Source organism: Phoenix dactylifera, chromosome 11 (genome assembly GCF_051530095.1).
Source record: "Phoenix dactylifera cultivar Ajwa chromosome 11, Ajwa_hap1_PhDact_Kaust_v1.1, whole genome shotgun sequence".
Lineage (NCBI taxonomy): Eukaryota > Viridiplantae > Streptophyta > Magnoliopsida > Arecales > Arecaceae > Phoenix > Phoenix dactylifera.
The window spans coordinates 24,599,012-24,622,721 of record NC_143200.1 but is presented as its reverse complement, the minus strand read 5'-3'; the positions used below and the strand labels follow the sequence as shown (position 1 = coordinate 24,622,721).

Sequence of the window (23,710 nt, the reverse complement as noted above, 5' to 3'; positions counted from 1 at the left end):
CCGATTCTTTGAAGTACATATATACAAGCAGAACATCCTTCTAGCTAGAGAAATGGACGAGAGATAAGAAACAGGACCTGGGGCTGTTTTCGGATGATCAATTTGCTGCTAGATATAAAGTGTGTTCTTATGATTGTGTATTTTTTCTTTTCAATAAGCACTTTATATATATATAGATTAATTAGTAGGAATGTGGGAGTAGAATCTGACATTTAATTAACACAAAATTAAATGAATCTTATATCTCGTCGTTTAACTCCTCTCCCCCCACCCCCTAAATCACTGAAAAAAAAATCTATAATGTCAACTTGGTCAGACAATGTTTATGGTGTACATGGATGGATATAATTGTCACGTTGTCACATCAAAATAGGAATAATTGGCTGTTACAATGAACAGTCATGGCTAGCATCCGTTAGGGCTATTGGCGTGGGGCACACCGGCGTCAAAGCATGCGCGAGTAAACCCTTAGGACCATGCCTCGTCTCCACCACCTTATGTCTATCCACACAAGTCTCGATGAGGTCACATGCTACTTCTCCACTACGGCCATGGCTCGGCAACTGTCAATTTGAACAGTCACCACCTTTGGAGGGCCAGAGAATTGAAAAATTATACTCTTCATTGCATGCATCATATAGTCATGCACCACACAATTCACCTCATCTTCTTTCTATGGACTCCATTCATCATATGCTCATCTCGATTGGTCCATAGCAAATAGATAGCTACAATGGTGCGTGCGATGTAAGGTATAATTTCTCACTACAAATAGATAGCTGTTGTAGATCATATTGCATCGATTGGTGGAGTAAATTTCGCCATTTTAATTTAGTGCTTAGACCCAAGGGAATTGTTCTCATTCATAGATTTTTTGTTCCATCTCTCCTTGTTATCATTCTAAGGTCTGGCAGCTCCGGTCAACCAATCTCACATGCACACTTACGCATGACCATGTATGATTGCAAAGATGAATTATTTGTGAGTTTGTGGAGTATGACAAGCAGATGGGAACTCAACGTATTGGATTAGGACTGGCACTTGTTGAATGTTAGCGTTGCAAGACCATTGTCCATTTATAAATGGCAAAGATTGCAGTAAGTTGCATCCATTTAGCATTTTCATACTTCATTGAGTTGAGACATAATTGAAGATGAGGTGATGAAACTTGTATTGATGGTTAAATAAATCAACTAGGCAATTGCTACTTTATATTTGTAGTTTTGTGTATAATTTAAGGGCAGTATATAATTAATAAGTAGCAATTTTATTTTTGAGAGATACGAGACCGCTGTTACCACTAAAAGTTGAACCCAAAGTCTCCCTATTTTAGGTAGAAATAGTATTCTTGCTTATTTTCATGATCCATAATATAGAAGAAATAGTTTAAGAATTACTAAATATGGGACTATAGAGGTGGATTTGACCATTAAAAAAAGAAAATTTGATTGAGCATCAACGAATAAAAAAATTTAATTAGTCCAAAATACCAAAAAGTAGATTTTTTTTTTTTGATCCTCCAAGAAGTGCGCGTCTTATTCAAATCTTCAACCAACTAAGCTAAGTCTGATTGATTATTGCATGATTTCCACGTTGCAATCTCAGACTTACACTTATCAATAAATTCATCCGCCGTGCTTATCTTTACGCCGCATTAATGGAATATGATATGGGTTTCCACCTTATTGCTCGAAAGAATAGCAACTGATCCCAAAATTTCATTAGGTACATAGCAATCAGTCCCGTTTTTATGCCACTCGATCGTTGCACAAAAACCCAATTTGCATCCAACTCATCATGTCCAATGGCAGCCGTCCCATTTGAGAAAGCAGAACTTTTTCATGTATTTACACTGCTGCAACACCCTGTACGCCTCTGCCCCTGTGTGTGTGTTTGTTTTCCGGGGAAGATCGGAGGGGGGGAGTAGGTGAGTATGTCCATTCGTTCAAAAACCCGGCATTTCAACATTTTAAATGATTCGCATGACATCCATAAAAAAAGGTGACCGGCAACCGTTTGTCGTCAGCCGCAGAAACTTAGAGCACTAACATGCATGGTCTTAATTGGTTATCCCCACCCTAACGGTTGTCAAGAGCCCAGGGCCCCCGAAAAAGATACTAACCAGCGATGGATCTCGTCCTGAGAAGTTCGCAGATGCATCTTCTTGCCTCCTCTATAAAGCGAGGCGACGACCCCTCCGACGCACTTCGCCCACTGATTCCTTCATCTTCCCACATATGAAGACACGCCCCCACCCCCATTCTCGCCACCATAACAACAACTCTGTTCTCTCTCTCTCTCTCTAAAAAGATGGAGCTGGAGCCCAAGAATCAGGAGCTGAACCTGGACCTGGGGCTGGAGCCGTCGAGCCCACCGGAGCCAGCCCGGGTGTTCTCGTGCCACTACTGTCAGCGCAAGTTCTGCACCTCCCAGGCGCTGGGGGGCCACCAGAACGCCCACAAGCTCGAGCGAAGCCTGACCAAGAGGAAGCGGGATCTGGGACTGGCTGCGCGCCAACATGCCAGCTCGAGCCATTGGGAGGTGCCCCGCTCAGGCTCGGCTGGGCTCGAGAGGAGGGAGGAGGGGGCAGCGATGGCAGCGACAAGGGCGGCGAGCTATGATGAGAGGGATAGCAAGGAAGAGCTCGCCCAAGAAATTGATCTGTCCCTGAGGCTTTGAGTTGCTTTGAGTTGTTAGAGAGAAAAAAGAGGTGAAGAGAGAGAGTTTTTGGTGAGAGTCCGGTCCACTGAGAGACCGGTCAATAAGTTTCATTTTTTTTGTTTTTTTTTTTTCCTTCCTTCTTGGAAGAGCTCCTCAAGTGGTTGACTCGATCGTCTCTGAAATTATGAATTGCTTTACTCCCCCTTTCTTTCTATAATCAACTCTCTGAACTCTTCATTCTCTCTGCGTGTGCTGGAGATAACGTTAAATGCTGGTAAGCAATTTTTTCACAATTACCAAGAACGGTAGAACAGAACATTTGTATTCGAAGGTAATCATAAGCGGTTGGCCAGCCCTGCATGCATCTTTATCATTTGAGTTTGGAAGTGTTACAAGTAATGTAAGGATAACAAGGGAGATGGTTATGGTAACTTGCTTACAAATTAATATACTCTCTCTCTCTCTCTATGTATATATCCTAGATCTCAACGGATGATGGAAAGAAAGGTTAGAACCTACCTAATTGGAGGCACCCCTAGTGACTTGTTTCCATGAGAAAATCTCCAGGAGCAACCAGTTTTCGCTAGAGAGCTATCTCGAGAATTCAGCACCCTGTTTTATAATTGTAACCAACCTTCTTCAAGTGAAACCAAACAAGGATTGATATTGAAGCCAAAGTAGATAATCTTGTTTTTTTTTTCCTTTTTTGTTTGCGAAGTCAGATTGATTAAACAAGATACCCAAAGAAAAGATATACTTAAAAAACGAGGCTTGTTAACAATGAGATTGAAGCCAAGCAGAATAGTGACTTTTATTGCAATTCAGTGCCTCGAATCTTGTTTTATTAATCATTTAGAAGTCACAGTTCTCGGGTCAGTCTATTTCTCATCACATAATCGGGACTCAAATGTCTCAGAGATATGCCAAATCATTTTATCTATATTCATGAGATTTATTGCCACTACCCTCTAAAGGATGGTGTTGAATTATCAACTTACCATGTCATCAAATATGTAAATCTAATAAAAATATGCATCTTCCCACCAGAGAGAGATGTCATGGTGATACTTCTGCCATGTTCAAAATTTTCTTTGCACAACATGGCAATTTGCTTCATAAAAATTGAAACGGTACTCTATACTCAAAATTCTATCAAGCATTTTCTCTTGATGTAAGAAATTTTCAAAAAGACTCAATTATTGGTTTTCCTTTGGCATGTCTTGCAAAGGACTTAAACTACACCTGCCACAAGCTAGCCCAAATTGGCTCGGCAAGCATGCATCCGTCCTCAGAAAAATCTGGGCAAGAAGCTGACCCCTACCCCCCAATCGAGAGCCTAACTGCAATAGGTTGGTGGAACCTATGCAATGAAAGAAACTGCAGGCTTTTCTGGTTTGAAGCTAAATCGACGAGGGCATTTAAAACTCTCTTTGGGTTGAGAGGCTGAAGCGAGGTATTGATGGGATGGGCCATGAAAATTATTATATGAGGCGATGAGAAGGTGGGCCCCATGCAAGGACCCATGAGATCGAGATGTTTCATCGTCAACTGAAACGAATGAGATCATCAGCGAGAGACCATAGGTGGGTGGGTGATTTTGACATTTTGGACGGGAGGGCAAGGTGACCAACACGAGGTCTTTGCTTGCGGTTGTTTTTTTTTTTTTGGATCAAAACTGCATTTCAATTCATATAACTCTACCAAATTGACTGAAATAAGCAGTATAAAAGATGCGGAATATTAGCTAAGCTTGTCTAAAAAATTTTTTTAGAGTGCCGGACGACATACAAGATAATCCAGTCTGTTGCACTGTTCGTCTTCCGATATACATAAGCTATCCATAAGGAGTTCAACTTTATTACCAATGTACATGTATTCCATATAATTGGATGGCTATCTCCGTATTTGTCCGTTTTGCGAATTCAGTCATTCATCATGGCTAGAAGCACTTGCACTTATTAAGGAAATGCATGTTTTTGGACCGTACTACTTTCTAATGAAGTAGGGGAAGTGACTCGCTTCCTCCATATTTTCTACAAAAAAAAAGATACTAGCATCTGCCTCTGAAACGTTCGTGTGCCTCCAGTCTCCATCAACGACTCTACGCATCTCATGGTTAAGAAATTCTGGAGATAAGCCTTAGCGAAGTTTAATCGTGAGCTCATCACCACATATAAATTCGACCGTTCTCTTTACCAAGGCTTTCAGACTGATCAATTTGGGTACTACTAAATCCCAACACAAGAATTTGGCCCAATATGAAGCCTGGCAAACAACTTTCGCATGGCTTCAATAGATTTTAGCTATGGCCAACTTCCTCAGTAGAAGTTCAGATTTGCCCGTACCTCTTGACAGCATTTTAGCGGATCGCCAACCATCATGGCCAATCAAAAGCATAGATTTAGACCGTCCGTGCATGATGTATGGATGGCTCAAACCAAAAATAATATATTGTAGCAAATATCTCAATTTCAAATCATATCCGCACATAACATATACAAAATATGCAACTTCGATATAAGTTAGTGCTCCATCAATCTGCACAAAATTGACAGCACTCAACAATTGCCATGCACCAAATTTATTTCCTCGAAGCTCGAGACAACGATGGTCCTCTTGGAGGGCGATTCCACGACGATCATCAGATGGATTCTGCGGTTATCGGAGGAGGGGAGTCAGCGTCTACCATCCGCTGCTGCGAGATATCCGAGCTATGGTTCGGGATGCGATGATCATCCAGGCGAAGCATGTTTTTCGAGAGGCCAATGCAGCTGCCGATTGGGTGGCTTCCTTCACTGCAACCATTGGGGTGAACACTTATGGGTGGGTGGGACAGAGTTGCCTAGTGCTCTTCGAGATGTTTTATTTTTTTAATTTTTTTGGTTGTATTCGTACATGCTTAGTATAATACTTTTATTTTAGCCAAAAAAAAAAAGGCTCGAGAAATACATAACATCAAATGTGCACAAGGTTACAAACCTTCCGGAGAAAATAAAAGTTACAATAACATCTCGTTTCTATTCAAAGAGCATGATGAGAGATGGACACCTCCTATCATATGGAAAGAAAGATTTGAGAAGCTAGCTTGGTTTAGCTTGTGGAATGATTCTAAGAAAGCTCCATAGGATGTTATGAATGTATTAATTAAAAAGTCATAGATAACTATTCAACAACAATAAATTCTTATAAACTTAAACTAACATAATCTTTTGGCAAGAAAATTAAGTCATTATTCTATATAATTAATAAGAAGTGCCAACAAAATTAAATTGATTTTCTTTGTCGATTAGCCAAAAGGAAATAAGTGGGAAAAATTAAATTCTTGTAGTTAGCACAAATTCAATGTGATACTAGACGAAAGCACTCTAGGCAAAAGATTGATCCAATGCATATACTTCAATGTTAGGTTGGACCAAGAGTCAGGATCTTCTATAGCTCAAAGCTGAAATGGGAAGATCCAATCTTTCAATCATGACATCCCATATGTTGCATGATAGCATGGTTTTTGCTAGATACACCAGATAGCACATTGCACGTATTACGTAAGATGCACACAATCATGACCGTCATAGAACACATGAATGGTCATGATTGAAAAATTGATAAATTCAATCCAAACTGAATAAGATCCAAACTCTTGACGCATTGCACCAAACTTAGCATCGGAATGATCAATATCTAACTATTTTTAGTGGCACTGGCAATCATTACCCGATCGAACTTGTCTATGCAACCCACCTATCTCAACTTGTTGTGTTCATAGGTCTAGCATCGGTCAACTGACCTTTACTTGCTAGAATGTCTAGTTGGGTTCGACTCGAGACTTCTCAACTTATTGAGTAATGAAGGTATAGGTATAACTTGTTTTTCCTTTTTTTTTTTTTTTGGGGAGGGGGGCGTGTACATAGATCTAGTGAAACATGATAGAGAAGTCATGATCTCAACTCTCCTCAATAGAACTTCAGACCCCTAATTTTAACGTCAGTAACAAAAAATATCGATAGTGGATTGCAAATGAATACTGGCCATAACCAATCAAAAGCATAGATTTAGACAATCGATTTATAATGTACTAATACCTTAAACCAAATAATGTATCACAGAAAGCATATCATTTTTAAGCCATATAGATTGACGTGCAGTATATTCAAAACATAGAACTTGAATATATGTTAATCAATCTGCAAAAAATTGCTAACACTTATCAACTGCCACAAAATATTATTTCATTGAAGCTTGAGAGAAATACATAAGATCAAATGTTGGCGCAAGTTTACAAGCCTCATGACAAAAGAACTTTAAAGAGAGCAACTTATCTCAATTTGAAGAGCACGAGAGCCATCAGAGATAGATTTGCTTGCTATATCGAAAGAGAGATTTGAGAAGCTGGCTGGGGCTAGCTTTTGGAGTGTTTCTAAGGGAGCTCCGTTTGAGGTTTCGCTATTCAAGGTCTTTAATTCCATTTTATTTTTCCTCTGTTTTTGCCTATGGCCTTGAACAAGAACGAAACCCACATTCTCTTAGAGATATCACTTGATTTATAGGTCATGCCATAAATGATGGGATGAGGAGATAAGAATGTGTTAATTAAAAAAGTAACGGATACCCGTTCAACAAGGTTAACTTATATTTGAACTTAACCTAGCATAATCTTTTTGCAAGGAAAATGACATCATGATTATTTTTTTAAAGAAGTTCCAACAAAGTCAAATTGAAATTCTTTGTCGATTAGCCAAAAAGTAGGAGTGAGAAAATTAAATTCTTATAGCTAGCACAAATTCAACGTGATGTTGTAGGTCAAAGAATTAAGTAGGTGTACATCTTTCAATGCTATAGAGAGAGAGTTTAGGATGTACCACATCTGAAAGTAGAATTGGAGATGTCCAGTCTTGCAATCATAGCCGTCCATGTATTACATCAGGCTATGGCTGCATGAACTTGCAAGGTACATGGGATAGAGCATTGTATAAATTATTTAGGAGACATAATTACAACCTTTGTACAATTCAGGGAAAGACATGAAAATTTGAACCTCTCTAATTCCGCAGCCAACTAGAGAGGATCTAAAATTGTGACTTCAAGGCACCAAACTTAGAATTGGAATGACCAGTATCCGAATACCTTTAATGGTGCTAGGGAGGGGAAATAATGGGGCATTTGGACAAGCAGCATGGTATCAACTCTCTTCAATAGAATGTCAGATTACTTTGAATTTTAACAATAGTAACAAGAATCAAAGAGAAAACATTAGTAATAAGAATTATAGGTACCTCTTACCAGTCCTATAGTGGATTGTAAGGTATAACCAATCAAAAGCATAGATCAATGTATAATTTATATTCCCTCAAAGCAAATAAAATGTATATAAAAGCATCTCATATGGATTAGTGCACAGTAAAACTGCCAAGACTCAACAAGGGCCATGCACCAAATGTTGTCTCATGGAAGCTTGAGAGAAATACGTAAGATCAAACATCGGCGCGAGGTTACATGCCCTAATGCCTTTACCTTTAAAATAGAGGAGAGGTAGTCGTAGCATCAAAAGAAACTTTAAAAGTAACAACTCATTTCTCTTCAAAGATCATGAGAGCCATTAGTGATAGATACTGCTTGTCATATTCAAGGCGAGATTTAAGAAGCTAGCCTAGCTAGCTTTTGGAGTATTCTAAGGGAGCCAGCAGAAAGTTTCCTTATTTAAGGTCTTTCATTCCTTTTTTTTCCTCCCTTTTTTGCCTATGATCTTGAATAAGAATGAAACCTACTCTTAGATATATCACTTGATTAATTGGTCATGTTATAAATGATTGGATTTTGAGGAGATTTGAATGTATTAATTCAAAAGTAATGGGTCTCAATTCAAGAATGGTAGAAGTTTCACGGCTTAACCTAACATAATCTCTTTGCTATGAAAATGATTTTATGATTCTGCATAATAAGAAATGCCAGCAAAATCGAATTGAATTTTTTTGTCGATAATCCCAAAAGGTGGACTAGGGAAAATTAAATTCTTGTAGCTAGCGCAAATTCATTCTGATACTGGACAAAAAAAAAAAAAAACTAGGTCAAAGAATTGACTAGATGTACATCCGTCAATGCTAGACCGAATAAAGAGTTAGCATCTTTTTCAATTCAAAGCTAAACTAAAGAGATCTAGTCTTGCAGTCATGACAGCCCTTGCTTTGCATGATGGTCATGCTTGTATTAGCATGGTCGTGATTAAAAAACTGAAAATCTTCAATTTAGCCTGGAACAAGGAAGGATTCAAACTCTTTAATCAATGCACCAAACTTAGCATCTGATTGCTCGATATCCAAATACCTTCAATGGCACAAGGGCAGCAACAGATACTGAACTCATTTATGCAATGCATCTGACCCAACCTTGTAGGTTCGTATGTCTCATACAAGTCGGCTAACCTTGACCCTCTAGCGTATTTGGTTGAATTCAAGTTAAGCAACAATTTTTTCAAAAAAAAAATTATATAATAAATGTTAAAGAAAAAAATGATATGAGTCATGAATATTGATTGAGGGCTTAAACATTGGATAAAAACAGAGATTAAAATGGGATTCTAAGCAACCAGCAAGTCACACATGGCAAAAAGAGAAAAAAAAAAAAACAATTTGTATGTCCATGCGATAAAATTTCCAAAACTAAATTGGCTTGGCTTGTAACTGCATCAATAGGTCCGTTCTAGTCAGATGGGTTCATCTTGGATAAAGTTCAGATTGTACATCATAGACCTACAAGCAAGTTGGGTTGGCCTATAAAAACTTGATTTGTAACTTTGACCTGGCCCATTGCCGCCTCTCTGCTGCAGAAATCAAAGTGAAAGTGGACCAGAGGCTTGACACATCAAGTATCCATCGGTTTATACCAAGGATGCAATTTGGGTTACATTTAGCCCAAACAAAATCGGTCCAACTCACTTGTTGCTTTGGGTTGGAGTGATTTTTCTTCTTCTTTTTTTTTTTAATGAGTTGATTTTGCCCTCAAAATTCCACTAGGCAGCCGCATGGATTTTTTCGGATATCCTATCTATCCCGAATTCTAATAGGAATAATTTAAGAAAACCACTTAAGGTTTGGGAAGATTTTGGAATTTAAAATTAAAATTCGTTACCGTTTGTGATGGATTTGAAATTTGACCCCTAAATATCCGCTATATGAGCCTGATTATATATACTAATAATTTTTTTGTAAAAATTAATATATATATACACACACACACAAACAAAAGAAAGACGAGGGGACTTGAACCCCAAAGCTCAAACACAACTAACCTCTGCCATATATTTTTGATCTTAGTAAACTATATTATTAGTTATATTATTGATTTTTACTTGATATTAGTTATCATGCAAAAGTCTTTCTTACTACCCTCTCCCCTCTTTCCTCTTCCCACCATCTCTCATTTTATTTTTTTTTGTAATTCTGGATTGGGTACTCGCTCAACCCAAATAAAGATTAATTGGGCAGGTTCGAATAGTCGATGAATTTATTATTATTATTATTATTATTATTATTATTATTATTATTATTATGGGATGGGTTTGAAAATTTTGATAAAGTTTTAGCTGGATTATCGAGCAATCTACCCAAAGAACAGCTACAATTATAAACAAAAAAAAGGTGAAAGGGGGTCATTTTGTTCAAGTCTCCATCTACACAGAATCTAACCCCCTACGTCTCTGGTGAGATTCATGGCTACTTTCTTAAAAAAAAAAAAAAGAAAAAAAAAAGAGGAGATTTTTCATTCAACTAATCTGCCTTACGAGGAAATTTCCGATTGAGAGTACTTGCATCAAGTTATTCAGTGAGTACTTGGACAAGCAACATCATCCACATCTGATAAGATTGTACTCTCTGGAACATAGGCAGAATACCACCCATGGGCTCAAACTCACAGGGCTCAACCTAATCCTCTCTCGGCCACTTGGGGGATCGCTCCCCACCCGAATCATTCCTCGGTCCCACCGGTTCTTCCGCTCAAGAAGACCTGACCTGGCCAACTCAAAAGTGTGACCTCTGGTGTGTCGCTGTTCCTTTCGCAAGTTCTGAAGTCGCCACATCAACCGGTCAGATATTAGAGTGCGTGGACCGGTCCCATTATTAAAAGTTTAAACAGAAGATGACGTTCTAATCGGTCTCCTAACATAAGCTTGGACCAATAGGCTGTGGCCATTAACGTAATCTAATCTCTCCATCGTCATCAGAAGGGACGAAGCAATCGAGTGAAGAGAATGTCAGGGGCGAGGACGTGGTCGTCTTCTTCGTTATCGGATACGACGCCTCTGCTCCCGCTCCACGCCGATCGGGCCTCCACCGCCACCCTCGAGATGGCCGCCGCCGCCCCCGCCCCCGCCGCCTCCCGTACCGTCTACCTCGGCGTCGACGTCGGCACCGGCAGCGCCCGGGCAGGCCCGTGCTCCTTCTCCTCCTCTTTATCCCTCCTCCTACATCTTAACCCTCCTCTTCTTCTGACTGGATTTCCTTAGTGCTTGTTTGGTGTAGTTTGATGTCGGAATCTTTTTGTTTTTCCGGCGCCGGTCGATTGATCGATGCTTTTCGAGACATTTGCACGAATTCGTTATTTTTTAATATTTTGTGTTTGAAGATAGGTTCAGTTTTGCATCGAATTATTTCATGAAGAATTCATTCTATTTCTAGTTTCCCTGATCGTCACGATAGTTTTCCGAATGAGGATTTCTCTTGCTATCTAACGAATTGCTAGATATTTCTGCTTAGATTAACAAAAATGAATCATCTAAGTTATTATGGTCTCTCCTCTTTTTGATCTTATCGATTTTTATGCGAGGGCGTGTCATCACTCTTTGATCGACGAGCAAGTTATAGAACGCCATAATACGTGATATTTCCAAGCTTCTGCTAATGATTGTGATCTTACTCTACATCTGCCTTGACATATTTTTCAAGCTTGACATTCGTGCTGTTTTGCTAACCATGTTTTGATCTTTACCCTGTCTTAAATTCTTAGTCAGATGCTCACTTCGTTGTAGCTAAAAATCAGAGGCAGCAAGGTAGGAATTCTAGGGAAATAAGGATTTGTAATGCTGAGTGCAAATAGCTATGTTTATATATCTTGATTGTGCAACATTCTGATCCACAAAACTCATAAAACAAATAAGTCTTGTGTAGATATCTTTAATTTGATTATGGTATTAATAAATCACATTTAAAAGCAGAGAGAATTCATGACAGCCAAGATGGTTCTGTACAAATCTGTAACAAGATGATGTGGTGAGTGGAATAGCCAAAAAGAAACAGTTATGGTAATATATGAAACCTCCTAAGTGGTTGCTTCTGTAGAAATAGGTTTTTCTTAGGCCAAGCGCTTCCTTTTGGTGACAATAATCCAATAAAATTTTACTGGATTCAGCTAGGATTCTATTTTAATACCTAGCAGGTGCAACCTAAAACTGTAAGTCTATGTCCGAGCCACAAGCAAAGGCAACCTAATTAGAGATGAATCAAACACATGATAAGCCCAGTCCGTACCCAGTCCACCTAAAACTGTCAAGCCAAAATTACCTCAAGACACAATATTAATTGTGTGATGATCCAGCCAACAGACCCAACTTTGGAATTTAAGTACAATCTACAAGGGAAAAAATGATGCTAGGAGGGTGGTTGAATTTTCATCCAAGAAATTACCTTCTTCCCTAACTCCACCTCAGAATTGGTGATCACTTTGTCTTGTGGCACACCACTGGTTAGCATGAGACATCCCCTTTTCTCTCTTTCCGTTGCATGTAAGATAGTGAAGGTAAAAGATGGTCTAATTTAAAATAATCAAAGTCCTTGTAGATCAGATTATAGTTATTTTGCAATCTATGAAGGTCTTACGTTAGAAATTTAAGAAGGCACGACCAGAGTTTGGGCAGAGTCAGATTCTTTCTGCACCTGTTGGGTACATCACAGACAATTTCATGCAACCTTTAGAAATGGATTGTATATTGTCAGAAGTTGGGTGAGTGCTCAACCAATTTGAAGAGGTGTGAATGTCATTTACTCAAAGAGAGGCCCATATGATCACAGATTGGCTTGCAGATGGACTAGAAATCACAGTCAGGATCAATTAAGACAAAGAAACTACCTGCAGGAATTACTTTTGTTGGTATGTAGAAATATAGCACTACAAATGTATGTGAGGGAGAATTGATGTTGTTGTATTTTTTATAGTTCAGGAAAATGAAGAAAAGAAAATCTTGTCATCTATTATCATGACATCATCTGCAAAAAAACATTTGTCAAGTGATGTTATCTCAAATAGTTTTTGTTGCCACACCATAAGAGATTGTTTCGTTCTGTTGGCAAAAATGTCTTTGTTATTTTTCTGGAAGTTCCCCTGCAGCATTTTTTTTAGTTCCTTTGGGAGATTTTGGGGCATCACCATCGAATTTTTTGAGATAAAATCTTGGTATGGTTTGAAGTGCATTTAGTCGGATGGAGCATCCAAGTCTAGAGAGAGTAAAAAATTGTAATTTTAATTATGGATTTTCGATGTTTAAACTTCCACTGATATCCTTAATATTGATCTCTCTTTATTTTCTGACATTTTTTTTCAATAATAACAAGCTATATTGCCTTTTTTTGGGTTGATGAATTTTATATCTGCAAGGTCATTGCCCGTCTAATCTTTTGGCACATTGTTTATGTATAGCTTCATGATATTTAGAATTCCAGCTTTGCATTGTTTCACCCATGCAAAAAGCTTACAAAAATACAAATTATTACATTATGCTAGTTTCTGAAATTCAAAATGTTATATCTTGACTTTTTTGATTTTTTTCTTATTGGTATGACCTTTTGATTCAGGTCTCTTCGATGATCAGGGTAGGCTGCTAGTCTCAGCCAGTAGCCCCATACAGATATGGAAGGAACGAGGTTGTATTGAGGTTGTACATTTGTGGAATCTATTACTTCGGTTTATCTAGAATATTTGTAAAATGGCTGATATGATAACTGCTGCTAAAATATGTCTTTCTTCAAATAGCAATCCTCAACAGATATCTGGCATGCGGTATGTGCAGCTGTGAAAACAGCATGCTCATTGGCAAATGCCGTTGCTGAGGAAGTGGTTGGTATAGGATTTGCAGCTACTTGCTCCCTTGGTATGTCACCTCCTTGCAGAACATTTTTTGTATATTGACTATTTGTGTGCTGTAAGAAGTGGTATGTAAAACCTAAGCTCTTTTTGGAATTGGGTATTGTTTGCAGTTGCCGTCGATTCTGATGGATCTCCTGTTTCAGTTTCATGGAGTGGTGATGCAAGAAGAAATATCATAGTATGGATGGACCACAGGGCTGTAAATCAGGCTGAGCACATTAATTTTCGCAACTCGCCAGTACTACAATATTGTGGTGGGTCTGTCTCCCCTGAAATGCAAGCCCCTAAGGTAACCAAAGTATCCTGACTGAGAGAATCAACAGTACCTTTTTTTATCAGCAAATTAAAGAACTATGTTGATCCTTTTATCTGTTTCCATAGTCTTGTTGCTGTTACTCTTTTGGTATATGCAAAATACTGGCTCTGTAGAATCTACACAAACAAGCTGATGTTTTGGGCCATTAGATTTTGGTGATGTTATTAGGTTATACCATAGCGGCATGACTGTATTTTTTTTACCATGGGATACAGCAACCAAGCTGAAAAGTTTGTAAAATGGATAGCTAGCACCCATTTTATCATCACTAACAATATCTCAGGTTCATCTTAGACTTAATCACTAGACAATGTTTTTATCATTAAAGTGGTTTGATGAAGGGTTTTCTAACATCATCTTCTTAACATGAAGTCACTATACTACCCCTTCAAGTCTTTTGGAATTCTTACCTTGGTTTTAAAGTAATTCTAATAGAACACTTTAGTCTGACCAGCATATTTGCCTTTCTTTCTTTCTATCTCTCTCTTTTGGGATGGGGGAGAACATGGAGGTGTTGAGCATTAAAATTAGGTAATGCTGAATCCTTTTATTTTGTTTTTTTTTTTATTTGTTTCGGAGGGGGATTGCTAAGGAACATTAGTAAATGTTTTTATTTTCACCACAAAGTGCTTGCTTTGATGGTATTATCTTGTCCCTTGCTAAGGAACATCAGGGGTTTGATTCCAAGTGGTGTGTACCCTTGCTTTGACCTGCGATTAGCAAAAGCCCAGGTTCCATGAGCTTTGGCTGTTGGACTTGGTCTGCCTGGAGGCCTAAGCTCCTACCTAGGTGGGTTGGGTTGGGGTGGGTACCTGCTGATTGGGTTAGAGCGCCTCCTAGTCTCAAAAAGAAAAGAGAACTCTCATTTTCTTTTAATAAATTTTAGGTGGTGCCATCACTTTTTCTCAAAATTATTGCATAATTTATTTGTGAGAATGTGAATACTTATTTATGTACATACATTCATTAATATGTATGAACATGTGTACAATCACAAAAGCATAAATGAATATGTGTATGTGTATATGTACATATGTATCAAAAGAGTTTGTTAAAACATGAACTCAGCCCTTGATTAGGAATGTATATCAAGGTCCAAAAGAGAGAATGTTGTTTTAGATACACAACATAAAGAGGGGCATGTATATATTCATTAGTTCCCTATCCAACTTTAATAATGTTCAATGTTGCACATCTAGGAAATGCAGTATTTTGTGATTTAGGGGGAACTTTTGGGAAGGGATGGAATGAAGTAGTGGGACAGTGGGGGCAGTGGGGCGATTGTAGAGGGAAAGGAGAAGGCTGGAGATTCGGTGATAGGGGTAAAGGTGGCAAAGTGGTGGTGTTGCTGCTCAGAAAGGGAGAAAATGAGGCCATTTGGTGAAGGGTTGAAGGTATCTGCTGGTAGCAATTGGGGCATTTAGGGTTTCAGCGAGGCAAACAGAAGGGAAGATGCCATCCTAAGATTATTTACTAATTCCTGGAGTTGCTTTCTTTCTTTTCAAAAATACATGGCTGAGAGATCTAAAAGATTTGGGCCAGTACCCTAATAATGGTAGCTCAGCTATACTCTGCATGCATGCATGCGTGCATGCTTGTGCATGAGAAGCAGATTCAAAACATATGCAGGTTCCAATATCAAATGCATTTTTCTCTCTCTGAATAGTGTCTTTTCAAGTCTAGGGGAACATAGAAGGCTACTCTGTAGGTCTTTTTACCTGCTGATTAGTAACATCCTCTTGCTTGAAGTTAACTTGGTAAGGGATTCAGTACTGGATCAAAAGGTTGACCTCTGATTGAGAATTGTCTTACATTTTTTAGACCTTGATGGATCCTACTTGGTCCAGAAAGCTGAGCCTATTTAGATAAATAAAGTTTGTTGGTAATTGTATAGGTTACCACAGTCATGTTGTTAATCTATTAGAACAGATGGTTCATGACTAAAGGTTTCAAACATTGTTGTAATCCTGCTTTTGGATAATAATTAAGGTGGATTATTAGAAAACTGTGGTGACATTGTAAGTTCTATCATAAGCTTGCATATATGTAGTATATGAAAGGTTTGTATGTAATATGGAGATCACCAGACACCCTTCTTTTTTTACACAAGCCATGGCTAAAGAAGCTTGTTGAACTTGATCTTAATAGTTGAAGAATCATTATTTATCCTCTTGATATCTTAATAGTTGAAGAATCATTATTTATCCTCTTGATATCTTAATAGTTGAAGAATCATAACTAGAACGTCTAAAATAAATATATGCAGCTACTATGGGTAAAAGAAAACCTGCAAGAATCTTGGTCCATGGTGTTTAGGTGGATGGATTTAAGTGACTGGTTATCATACAGGTAATTCTTCTGATAGATCTCCCAATGTTATTCAGTGATTTATATAATTTATTTGCACAAGGCGTTGAAGTTAATTATTTATTTACATGACAGCTCTTTTTGTTATTTATAGTATGAATGCATTTTTGTAGAGCAACAGGGGATGATACTCGGAGTTTATGTACAACTGTCTGCAAGTGGACATACCTTGGACATGCACACATGGAACTAGCTAGTGAGAAAGAGTCTCATATTATGGAATCTTGTGGATGGGATGATGACTTTTGGGAGGAGATTGGCTTAGGAGATCTTGTGGAAGGGAATCATGCAAAAATTGGTATATTATTTACTCATCTCATTTCTAATAGTGCTTAGTTCTCTGTAGTGATAGCCTCAACTACGCTGAACAAAAATTATTTGCAAAATTACATATCTGTTTCTTATTCAGTCCTTCATTTGTTAAATTGCCACGTGACGTCTTCTGTGTTGCATAACTGTGACAAGCTTAAAATGACATTTGGAGTGCTGGCAGCAACTATGAAGAATCACAAACTACTGAATATGTGCACGTGATATTATGTGAGACACGGAAAAAAGAAAAAGCAGTGGTGCTGAAACCATGTTTGAAAAGATATCTGATGTCTTTAGTTGCTCATAAATCTCTTCTTCACCCTATGATTTTAATGCTTATTTTTTTGGATAGTTTGCCAAACTGGTTACTTAACTCATATGCAACACTTTCTCATTTGTTTACTTACATAATAGAAACCGATAAGAATACCAAAGTTTTGCCCAGGCCTAGATTTAATTTGGTAAATCAGAAGCTTTATAAAAATTAGTTGCTGATATGCATATATTTTACATAGCAGGTATCTATTAATAAAAAAGAATGCATCACAAGGGGACAAGCTTTGCTCTGTGGAGAAAGGCTTGGGCTGACAAGCATGATGGTGCGGGCTCAAGTCTTAGGGCAGCCACTTTATACAAAAAAAAAAAAGATAAAAAAAAAGGACAAAGGTTAGGTCTGTCCCCAGTCTGCCGTTCTAGGATCCTGGATTGCGAGGACCATAGCTGGGGTAATAGCCTTTTTTTAAAACATAATTCTGGGTCACAGTGCAATAAGCTATGGGACTTAGAGAACTTGTTACCTCCTTTTTCTGGTTTTGCTTTTCGGCTTTCCTATGTATATTGCTTAGATGGATGATTATATATGCTCAATGACTTCAATTTTTGGATTATAGATAACAATTCTGGTTTTTCATCAATTAATAGTCCAACTGTGGGAGAAATCTTTACAATTCTGAAAAACATATAAATTGATTCTCTCCTGCAAATTCATTTTGATGTCATACTACCATTAGGCACCTTGACTGAAGTCTTCGAGTCAGTTAAGTGGGAAGGCTGAAGCTTTTCTTTGAAACATAAGCTGATTGAAATGGTTGGTTACAGGAAACATATCTGGACCTTGTAATCATCATTTCATATCACAAACAGACAATTATAGTGCAAGCCTTATTTGCTTCTGTACAGTAAGGGCCTTTTTCTTTTTTCATGATAGAGAGGAAAGCAGGAGATGTAATGCAGATCAGCTTTCTATGGAAGTAAAGTTGTAGAAGCAAAGAGTCACTTTTCATATAAAAAGAATTAGTTGCCTTCTGGAAGCATTATCAATGATCAACAAACCCATATGGCATGCAACACTTTGTTTCTGACTTTGTACCCCATGTCTTTCATTTTATGGGTTTTAGTTTTGTCCGGAGCTTCGATGCTAAAAATTTGATTTAATTGGTTTCTTGGATGCAGAAAATTTAGGTGTAAATCTGGTGATGGTATTGGGCTCGGTTTTGGGGTCCTTTTAAAAGAGATGTCAGGATGTTAGTGAGAGCTAGAAGTTCATCATTGGGTTGTCTTATTAGGCAACTTGTTTGACAGTAAGCAAATTGGCTGAAAATTTTCTCTAATGGATCTACATGTAATGACAACCACTTTCGCTACTTATAGGCTATGCAAATTAGTCAGGCTTTTTTCTATGTTTTCCTTCGGTCATCTTCTATGAAAGCCTGTGGCTGTCCCCTTCTCAATCTATCGTACCATTTCTCAATCTTGTAATTTTAACATCATCTTTGAATTTGTCACACACTAATGATGTGGTATAAACAATGCAAACAGGACGGAGTGTTGCTTTTCCTGGTCATCCTTTGGGTTCTGGTCTGACACATGCTGCTGCAAAGGCAAGAAATTTAGTAGTCATGAAGTCTGATTTCAATGGCAATGCTTTGAGATCATTAATGTGGTGAACACACATGTTACTAAAAAAATACGCCAACTATATAAATTGCTTATTGGAGGGTGGCTGTATGTCAGATTGTAGTATCTACATTGCATCTCTTTTAATCCTTTTAAAGATCTTTTCAATTTCAGGAGCTAGGCCTATTAGCTGGAACACCTGTTGGAACTTCACTTATTGATGCCCATGCTGGTGGTGTTGGGGTTATGGAAAGCATGCCTATATCAGAGTCCAGAGCTGATGGTGTGTGTTACTGCCAGATATGCTTCATTTTTTGATTATGATTATTTATACATAATGTCCTGGTCAATTTTAAGGCTAGATGTGTATTCCTAATGGAAGAAGTTTCCGTGTTTCAGTGTCTGCTGAGGAAGTCATATGCCATCGCATGGCTTTAGTATGTGGAACATCTACTTGCCATATGTCTGTCTCACGGAACAAACTGTTTATACCAGGTGTATGGGGACCATTCTGGTCGGGTACATCTCTGGCATGTGATATGCATTGGTCACTATATCCTCTTTACCTGCATTTTTCTTAATGCCTCTTTGTTGGTGTTGGTTTTCAAATCTATTTTCTTTATTTAGTATGATCAGTATATACTGACATTCTTGGTGGTTGGCATATTAATAACTATGTTGCTGTTGATGCTTTTGCTTGCATATTTAGCCATGGTGCCTGAATACTGGCTCACTGAAGGTGGTCAAAGTGCAACTGGTGCCCTTCTAGATTACATGGTTGAGAACCATGTTGCTGCTCCTCTCCTTGCCAACCGTGCTGCTTCGCAAAGTAAGTTTCCTGGTTTGTATCTGAAGAGAGGTGATGCTTCCTGATATGGCTTTTTGTTTTTGTATGCACAAGTACATTGTGGTATCAGTTTCAGAAATGTCTGAAACATTTTCAGACGTTTGAAGCTAATACTGCTTATACACAAGCACGAAGATTGTCATTACTTCAGCTGATGTCCAAAACCAATTTCAGAAGCTTGGGGCTAATTTTCTTAGTGCATATTGTCTAGGTATTTCTCTATATGAGTTGTTGAACAAGATATTGGCATCCATGATGCATGAAAGCAATATTTCATTTCTTTCTGCCTTGACTAAAGACATGCATGTCCTTCCTGACTTTCATGGAAATAGGTATGGAAAGATGTTCAGAAATCTCCTACATTCCTAATGATAGTATGAAGTCATATAATTTGATTTAGATGCCCTATTAGACCCTAATTCTGTTTCTGAAATACATATATGGTTTTAATGGGTTAGGTCACCAATTGCTGATCCAAACTCCAAAGGAATGGTTTGTGGTTTAACTCTTGATGCAAGTGAGAAACAATTGGCACTTCTATACCTTGCAACAGTTCAGGGCATTGCGTATGGTACCCGCCACATAGTGGAGCACTGCAATTCTCATGGGCATAAGGTACTGATTAACTTATCATTTTGAGCACCTTGGGATGAATACTTATTTTGCTATCCTTCTTTAGACGCTGTGTGCAAAAGATTGCAAAATCATATCCACATGTAGCACCAGGTAATATTTTATGCATCGAGTAACATTTCAAGTCATGTAGCGTAATATTAAGTTGTCGGAAGCATTTGTTACCTTAGTACATCCTCTATTGGTCAAAGGATCACATGAAGTTTTGATTAAAAAAAATATGGATCATGTTAACTATCTGACAAAAAGCAGAGCAATAGCCTGGAATAGATAGCGGCAATCAACAAAGAACTCCTAAAACCTTCACTTAAAGCTCATGGACATGTTGGTCCTGGAGTCAAAAAGGAATGCCCCTGGTGAAAAGCATATTGGCTTATGCTGTCATTTTGGAATAAAGGATTTCAACTATGCAATGTACATCCAAAATCTGCTTCCAAAGTTCCATCTCTATCGAGCAAAACCTGCATTTCATAGGTCACTGAGCAAAGACGACCAAAACTATCAAGGATGATATAATGCGTTCAGGGTTATCTTGCATAAATTGTTAGATTTGGACTCGGCATCTAGATAAAATAAGAAATGTTATGCATACAAAATTGGATCAGTCAAGGTGGTGGTAGGGATCCTCAGTGAAGATTAGATGAGGGATACTGTTGGTTGGATAAATTCAGTGTGAGAAAAATGTGGAATATTTTGCAGTTTTTTAGGTGACTGCCCCTCTTGACACTATGTACATATGATCAATCTTTGTTAATCTGCAGATTGACACACTTCTTGCGTGTGGTGGACTTGCCAAGAACCCATTGTATATTCAAGAGCATGCAGACATTGTAGGCAAGTCTCTCTCTCTCTCTCTCTCTCCCCCGCAATCCCTCCCCCTTCCAGCTCACATATCTGGGTCATGGAATGCAGGACTTCCTATCATTCTTCCAAGAGAAAATGAGCCCGTGCTTTTAGGTGCTGCCATTTTAGGTGCTGTTGCAGCCAAGAAATACTCAAGCCTTCATGATGCTATGAGAGCATTAAATGCAGCCGGTCAGGTATGTGATGACTTGTAGCATCTTTGTTTCTCGCAGTCTAGTTATCAGCAGATTTTCTGGTTTGATGACCACAGGTTGGTCGATGGAATTATAATTCAATTAGGTTTGCTTTGAATCATCCAGAAGCTATTCAGAATTGTGGTGAAGCATTTTACTTCATCATTAATGATATTTTACAGCCCTGATATTTTACTCGAGGGGCATGGCACGCTAATTTGCATCATTTTGGGACACAAACTTTTTAGCATCTTCAGGTAGCAATACTTAATGCGAGTTTTCGCAGGTTATTCGTCCATCTAAAGACCCAAGGGTGAAGAAGTATCATGATGCTAAATATCAGGTTTTCAGGTCACTTTACGAGCAGCAGCTTTCTTATCGTTCAATCATGACGCAAGCATTGCAGTAGAGATGCATGGTAGCGCCTTGGTTGTAGCCTTGGCTTTCATGGCATTGTAGTACAGAAATGTCACCCGCACTGCCAAATTTTTGTGTAGTTGAATTTTGAAAATAATTAAAAAAATACAGATCCTTTTGCGGTCAATCATTTATTTTTTCTTCAGTTATGAATATGTATAAATATTTGGAAGGAAAACAAAGAAGGGTAGAAAAACCAAAGATCCCCCGCAAGGAGAGGTAGGGCTGCTCGGGGCTCACAATGGATCACCTCCCCGCCCGGCCGGGTCATCCCGTGGTGGTGCCTTCCGAACCGGTCCGGTACAGCACCCCGATCGCCAGGAAATGAGGAGCTTATCTTGCTCCCAGGAGGATAAAAATGAATTGGAAGTGTTACGGGGAAAAAAAAACTCTTTTGGAGATATCGGATTACCTAGCAGATATATCATATTGATGCAGTGATGTTTTAAGTAATCTTGTAATTATTTGCTAATTACTGAACGATATATGTATATCACAAAATATTTATAAAATATTATGAATAATTAGTATAAAAATTGTAAAATAGAAGCAAGTATTCTAGATCATGATAATCTAAGAAATAAAGATGATACTGCGCACTGATTATCATCACAGACAGAATAGATAGGAACACGGCATATTATGACGATGACAGCCGCCGGAGAGAAGTTTAAAGGCAGCTAAGAATTGGAGACATGGATCATGATCTTCTAAGTCATGACGTATTAACAAAAAAAAAAAAAAATTGCATGTAAAGTCCCAAACTATTATTATAAACAATATGTCTTACTGCTTTGGAATGCTGAATATGTAAAAATAGCCAAAAATGACAAAAGAACGGAAGGGCGTGTTCTTCTCGAATAAGATATAAATAAAACCTCGGGAACTGAGACTAGCTTGATTATGATAACTTCAACTGCGGAACTTTATAACAAGCGAACGGATAAAGATGACTGAAAACAGCTACTTTTTCTGCGGTATGATCGAAGTTCCAAGAAACATTCTATATTGAATCTGTGCTGATGGATGATCAAAGAACCCAATTCGCTGTTATTCCCCCGAAGATGCAGGATAAGGCCCCAAGCAAATTTAAACATATCAGCCATCCTCCCAAGATCATACGGCTGAGATCAAACAATCCAAAACGTGCCAGCGAGCGAAGCGGAAGAGGGGATCAAGCAAGATCCGATCGACGCCGCGCGGAGGGCTACCCGGACCTGGATGTTGACTCAGGGTCGGCAAAAACGAGAAGATCGTCGGCGCTGTCGCCGCAGCTGGAGGAGTCGAAGGTGGGGGCTCCGATCTTGGTGCCGACGACGTGGTGGACGGTGAAGATGTCATACGGCGTGATGTTGGCCTCCAGCAGGCCGTCGCCGACGACCGACTGCCAGCTCCGGAGCACTAGCACTGGCCGGACGTTACCGCCAATCGACCCACCAGTGGGACTCGGCGGGGAAGCCCCGTGGGGGCGGCTGCAGAAGCTGGCGTTGATAGCACTGCGCAGCCGCGGCCGTTGGGAACGCTGTCCTCGGAGGTGAAGGCCTGGGCAGGGGAGTCGGTGTCCACCAAGGTCCGGAGGAATGAGGTAACTCTTGGGCGGCACCTCTGCGCTCGATGAGGAGGACGCGGTGGCCCTCCGAGAGGGTAGCGGCGGCGCCGCCGGGGGGGGGGGGGGGGGGGTGGGGACCGGCGTTGAAGGTGAAGCAGGCGCAGCTGACCGGCCCTGCCAAGAAACCCCAGCAGAAAGAGTTAAGAACGAAAGAACAAAGCTAGTCTCAAGAAGAAGGGGGATTACATTGGTGAGCATGGGCTCCGAAAGAGGAGGAGGAGGAAAGGGGGATTTGGGGTTCAGAGCCGTGGGCTTTGGGGGATTCTTGGCCGTTTTATTGGACGGGGTTCGCATGCTGGGGATATTGGGGTTTTCTGCTTTCCGGAAGCAATGGTGGGGTTTGTTTATTACGCTGGTAATTTTGTACCAAAGAGGCCTGATGGCGGGAGCTGCAAATAAACTTCCTTTTTTTTATGGATCCCAAGTACCTCCACTACCTGCTAACAGGAGGGAGCGGGATTTGTTGAATTCTATTGCAATTACCG

At 39.1% G+C, this 23,710-nt stretch overlaps 2 protein-coding genes across 4 annotated transcripts; both read left to right on the top strand.

Annotated features, from left to right (window-relative positions):
- Positions 1-2,310: 2,310 nt before the first annotated feature.
- LOC103707130 (uncharacterized) lies at positions 2,311-2,679 on the top strand. Its single transcript, XM_008791507.1, has one exon. It carries the CDS (start codon positions 2,311-2,313, stop codon positions 2,677-2,679), a length of 369 nt encoding a protein of 122 aa, XP_008789729.1.
- Positions 2,680-10,881: 8,202 nt separating this feature from the next.
- Positions 10,882-21,743, top strand: LOC103707093 (FGGY family of carbohydrate kinase). 3 transcript variants are annotated; one of them, XM_008791454.6, is made up of 15 exons: positions 10,882-11,081; positions 13,500-13,579; positions 13,678-13,795; positions 13,902-14,080; positions 16,374-16,456; positions 16,588-16,772; positions 18,605-18,666; positions 18,857-18,965; positions 19,082-19,201; positions 19,392-19,511; positions 19,741-19,861; positions 19,988-20,144; positions 20,924-20,996; positions 21,075-21,202; positions 21,486-21,743. In XM_008791454.6, exons 1-15 carry the CDS (start codon positions 10,904-10,906, stop codon positions 21,606-21,608), a joined length of 1,836 nt encoding a protein of 611 aa, XP_008789676.4. In that variant the 5' UTR covers positions 10,882-10,903; the 3' UTR covers positions 21,609-21,743. The 3 variants fall into 3 exon arrangements, with proteins under 3 accessions (XP_008789676.4, XP_008789677.4, XP_088563509.1); XM_008791455.6 differs by having other exon boundaries at positions 10,889-11,081; positions 13,935-14,080; XM_088707383.2 differs by having other exon boundaries at positions 10,902-11,081; positions 13,691-13,795.
- Positions 21,744-23,710: the final 1,967 nt, after the last annotated feature.

Coding starts and splice junctions, on each gene's coding strand:
- LOC103707130 (XM_008791507.1), top strand. CDS start 2,311: ATGGAGCTGGAGCCCAAGAATCAGGAGCTGAACCTGGACCTGGGGCTG.
- LOC103707093 (XM_008791454.6), top strand. CDS start 10,904: ATGTCAGGGGCGAGGACGTGGTCGTCTTCTTCGTTATCGGATACGACG. Junction 14,081..16,373: donor CTGAAATGCAAGCCCCTAAG/GTAACCAAAGTA, acceptor AAATATATGCAG/CTACTATGGGTAAAAGAAAA. Junction 18,667..18,856: donor TGACACATGCTGCTGCAAAG/GCAAGAAATTTA, acceptor TTTCAATTTCAG/GAGCTAGGCCTATTAGCTGG.